General features: G+C 34.2%; 1 protein-coding gene across 1 annotated transcript in view; it reads left to right on the top strand.

Moving 5' to 3' along the window:
* The window catches only part of LOC123532048 (cytochrome P450 4A2-like), a 9,910-nt gene extending 7,967 nt beyond the window's left edge, over window positions 1-1,943 (top strand). Inside the window, exons 12-13 of the mRNA XM_053517963.1 lie at window positions 1,151-1,216; window positions 1,745-1,943. Of these exons, the coding sequence (XP_053373938.1) occupies window positions 1,151-1,216; window positions 1,745-1,862 (184 nt within the window). The 3' untranslated portion in view covers window positions 1,863-1,943. The remainder of the gene's footprint in view (window positions 1-1,150; window positions 1,217-1,744) is intronic.
* The last annotated feature ends 3,591 nt before the right edge of the window (window positions 1,944-5,534 follow it).

The raw sequence follows: 5,534 nt of genomic DNA, 5'->3' as shown, positions 1-5,534 counted from the left end.
GATATAATCCAAATGATTGTCTCTTTGTGTCTCAATATTTACTAGTAGCTTGCAGGAGTTGTACTTGCTATTACTTTGCTGGGGTGTTTTCTATACTTCCAAATGATTTTCCAAAAGATTTTGTTATGAACGTTAGATAACGAGATACCTTACCTACAAGACTGCATCTAGTTTCCTTACCTTTTCATCTGAAGCCTTGACAAAAACATTTCTCACATGGAAAATGTGTTTCCTTAGCAAATGATCAGGCCTCCAACGCCTGCTCGATCCTACTCTGCGAATATGTAATCTGCAATTACAAGACCATAGCCAAATTCTAAACGGGGAATACTTCAGTGCTAAATGTTTTACCTTTCCCTGATGATTAGACGAGTATGTGTTTCCGTACAAAGCTTTATTCAGACAGAGAATTCTTGCTGAAAATTTGTCCAAAATGGCTCCAGTGCGAACACAACGTTATGGAGGTAAAGGATATTAATGGGAAATGCGGGTGTTCCTTCCACTCATCAGTTTCTACCTAAATTGTGAACGATATCTTGACATCTACGTTAAAACGTTTTCAAATATGGAAAGAAAAGGATAATGCTCTAATTGTTACAGCCACGTTACCATAACACTGACTCCCAGTACAATATCCAACAACAACGTATGTACATGCACAAACGACAGACATGCACAAAATAACAGACAAAAACAAAACAAACAGACATCGAAACAGACAAGGATAAAACACATTCAGGAACACATTGAGACTCCGTTTTGGATCGACCTTGGCAATATCACTATTATGGAACTTTTAAGAGAGCACAGACCCTCCCTCTTAACCTCACCGTGTTCAACAGCTGTAGGACGGTGTAAACTAGAAATATAATTAATATTATAATTGATTTCTCTCTATTCTCGGTGTCTATTTGAATTATTAACTTTTTTCCATCATTTAGCTATTTTATGGAAATGAGGTTGTGTTAAACGCGGTATTTAACTGATTTATTGATAACTTTGATTGACAGGTGGCAGCTAGTCAGTACAGATAGAAGAAACATTTTTGTGTCACATCTCAATTACGACACTATCGGCTTGGACAATGTTATGCAAACGTTAAAGTATTATGTACTATCTTATTCTTCTTTAATTATCTCATTCCTTACAGGAATTGTATCGGCCAGGTGTTTGCCATGAATGAAATAAAGATAACGCTTGCAAAGTTGATGAAAAGGTAAAATGCCCTTTAAAGTGTTTAAAGTTGATTTAGCAACAGCCTTCATTAATCCAGAAATACAAATTTACTCACCGCCTCAATAGCCTAGTGGTAGGGTTCCGCTTCTAGTGTGGGAGTGATTAACATAAGTTGTAGAATTTGCTTCACGATCGACCTAAAATAAACAAGTATAAGCTGAATTTACTCAAGTTTATCCAGTTTATGAAAGGCTAGTGTGGTATTTTCGATCCATACCCTCCCAGTCCACGATGGCTTACCTATGATGCCATTTGACGTAAATCTTATTTAATGTACATAATTATATGTATCTTTATCAGTCGTCACGTTACCTAAACTTGTACTGGTGTGACTCTATGGCTGTGTTTGGGGTGTATTGTTTTTCCGGGATACCTACTCTAATTTTTATATTTTAAAGCCCCGAAAAACAAACGAACAAACATACTGGTGCGCAGACAAACATGTATCAACCATTTGCTGAAACCAGTTGAATTCCTTCATAAATACTACTCGTATTATATATTGTAGATTTGAGGTATTACCGGTGAAGAACCACACGCCCATACTACAACCGGACGCAATAATGAGGTCGCTAAATGGATTACCCGTCACACTGAGGCGTAGGCAACAAACAAGCAGCACTTGAGTTGTGAAGTCTTTCCATATTACATGTTGTTTGTACTCCACAAATATGAACATGTACTTTAAAAGCGCTTGCTTGATCTGATACTGAGTTCTATGAATTTGTATATTATGCCTATTTACCTGCATTAGCTTATCCAAGGTATATGTTTTTATCATTTTGGTTAATTAAGTCTGAAGTGTTCCTGTGTAATTGAGTTACGTTTGAGTATGTGTTCCAAAAGCGAATGTGAGTGGAATTGCACATTTCATAACTTATCGCGAACAAGCTAGTTACCGAGGATGTTATTATTTGGTTTGGTTGCGTTCTATGCTTCCAAAGGGTCTCCTTTAGACATGACATATACTTGACTATACAGTGTTCTCAAGAATGAGGAGAACTTTTACTCGACCGTATCTTGATATAGCTTTATCAAAACCATTAACAATCTAAACGTATCTGTCCTTATTTTAGCTAAATATTTCATTTTCAGTCCTTAAGCTGATATATTTTAACATTAAACATAGTTAAAGGATAAAAATATTTAAAAAAAATAATCCCTTACCGGTTATGCAGAAGCGCTATGTATACTTGATAAATAAATCGCTGTTTAGTAATTTACATTTTTGTATGAAACATGCGGACGTTAAACACAACAATGTTCTCGTACCAATTGGGAAGGAATTTATCTCTTATATGTATATTGTCATTTCTTTCTTTCATATCTATTTTCAATAATCAAACTGTACAAAAGTGTACATAGTTATATATATATATATATATATATATATATATATATATATATATATATATATATATATATATCCGACAAAATCTGCAACTAATGGCGACTGTTGTAATGGCAAACGTTCTACCGTCTCGTCACAAAGCACGCTTTCCGTCCTTTGAAATAAATGTAGCTCGTATGACGCCATGATTTCTGTAAACAGTCGAAGCCAATAGGGAGAGCTACGGTCAGTGATGTCCTTGATATGCCGTTATCACAATAAAAATTTAGATTTATTTAGGTCATAAAGGTTTAGCGTTGCAAATGAAGAAGAATTGTAACTATAATATATTTAAGATTGATGAATTAAAGCAGAGATAGTATTTTGTGTTTTGTGAAAATTAGCTCTAAGTTCTAAAACATATGCAAACGTCAGTTTCTTGTTGATTTCTGTTATACGTTGTTTTATAAAAATAAGTTCGCAATTTTGACTTATCAGTGGTTGTATATACTATTTTGTTTAAGTAAAGTTTCAGCCGCCATGTCAGACGAAATCTCAAAGCAAATGTTTTCCACAATTTAGGAAACCGTTTCCATTGTTTAAGTCTTAGAGATCTCCCGATTATTTGAATCGCGTTTGCATTATGACACTGAAGTTTGTAGCATATAGGAACAAAAGGAAAAGCTAGGGAGTCAGAGGTAAAATGTCTAAATGAAATATTGAGTATACCCGGTATCTATTCTAAGATGTTTAATTGAATATTAAGACAGTGGAATTTGTCTTGTAAGACATTTTTGCGCATCCCATTACATCTAATGTACAGACTTATCCAATCCAAGTCTGCTACTACTTTGCACGGTTGTTTTCTATGATTTCAGAAGATTTTCGTATAGATTCATCTACACATCATAAAATCAGCCTTCATGTGCTATACCGCGACTTCGAAATGTCTCCATGTACTTTGACTCAATTGTTGTATTATTTCTGGTCCTCTAGTTCCGAATACATACTTGTCATGAACTGCTAAAAAGGAAATTGGCTAACTCCCACAAGTAACATTTGAGTTGGTGATGTAGACAGTTACTGTATCTTATATGGCACCAAGACTTATATAAAGTGATACTGAATTCAAAAAAACATCCATTTATCTTAATCTCCATGGAGGGTCGAAGATCTTAAAATATTGGCACCTTTATTAGTAAAGAAATAAATAAAAGGTCTTACAACTTTTTCGTTTATTCTGTATCTATGATATGCGCCCATGATCATGTGGTACTGCTTACACTGTTATTACTCCGTTGCTATTCTCATTGGTCTTGTGCATCGTCGTAGGGTTATCAAGTTTGACGGATCAATAGAGATATACGTTTGCCTTATTTCAATATTCTACTTTATTCTACACGTACTTAACATACTAGATTTATCTCTTTCAATTTCTGTTAGGAACAATTTCCTCAGCTTTCAAAATCTCTATTTACTTATTTCATGTAACGCACATAAGCTTATGTCCATAATACTCAAAACAGATATGCGACAGTGTCAAAAGATAGGTAGACATGTGAACAGACGGCCGGCAGCATTGAACATTTCATTAGAAATAAGGTCGGTAATTCGGTCAAAAATGTGCTTCCGTGGTGAAGTCAAAAGACGGTCATAGTAAATAGTTACTACTTTTACTAACTTTTGTGCATTTTCGTATATATCGGGTGTTGTTATAACACTTTTTTCGCTTCTAGAATGCATTTTTGTGAAATGTGTCGGTTTTCATATTAATACTCCAACGATGCCAAGTTTTGTAGATCAAAACGTAGGGAGTTTGGTGTTGACAAGAACAAATACGCATTGCATCATTTTAGACCTTCACTGACTGGCATTTCACTAGGAACTATATAACCCCCTATACATTTTCTTTTCATTTTTTTCTTTTATCTATTTTTAACCAATAAAAGCTGAAATATGAAACGCCTATAATTGCCACGATATTTAGGATTAAAAGGGCAAATTTTGTCTTTGGAATGTCAGAAAGTGTACAAAATGCATTCATTTCGCTCTTATTCATGACGGAATGAATAATATTTCAGAATCCAAGTAAAACGTAATGCAAAATGTTTAAACTTTTACCACAAGATGCATGAAATGATCGCAAGGTAAGGGCGGCTTTAATTACATGTCTGTATATTTGTAAAAACACTTTGAATTTCCTGATGAAAATTGGTAATATGTTTGGTATTTTATCTTTCTTGAAACTCAAGCTGAAAAATATGAAATTGGATAAGAAATATTTTTACGGGAATAAGATCAGTAATTCGGTCAAAAAATATGCTTCCTTGATGTATTCTAACGAAGGCCATAGTAAACAGATCCTCTTTTTTCCATATTTTTGCGCATTTCATACATAACACCTGGGAATTAGGTAGTGTTTCTGATTGGTCAGTGATGTAAACAAACCCAAGAAGTGATTTTTTTTTCAAAATTGATTTTTCTACTGCATTTACAGTATTTCATCATACATTTTGATAAAATTTGCTGCATAAACTGGGGGACATCTCATTCACCCGATCATTACTTAAATAAAGTATCACCATTCATATGTTTTTCGTCCGGTATTTTGGTGGAACTAAGAAAGAAGATACATAACCCCTACTTTTCTTGGTGTTTTTTTCCTTTTTTGGCGGTCTATATGTCATTTCAGAACATAAGGCTAGTAATTCTTTTTTTAAAATAGGCCTGGCTAGGTGTTACAGCTCATAGAAGAAAGTTAAGTTAATTTTATATAGAACATATAGCAAATTTATTTACTACTGTACAGCCTTGACCAGGAGACGAGTTGACTGTAAATCTAGCAGACTACCCAGACCATTATTCAACACCCTATTTTCTGTTCACTTCTTCGTTATTTATGAACGTTCACGAAAACTGAGTGCAGGAAAAATGATGTTCTATAAAAATATGATGTATATTTGACCTG

Source organism: Mercenaria mercenaria, chromosome 11 (assembly GCF_021730395.1).
Source record: "Mercenaria mercenaria strain notata chromosome 11, MADL_Memer_1, whole genome shotgun sequence".
NCBI classification, from domain to species: domain Eukaryota; kingdom Metazoa; phylum Mollusca; class Bivalvia; order Venerida; family Veneridae; genus Mercenaria; species Mercenaria mercenaria.
Note: the sequence above shows the minus strand (reverse complement) of the source record. Positions and strands in the feature narration are given on the sequence as shown.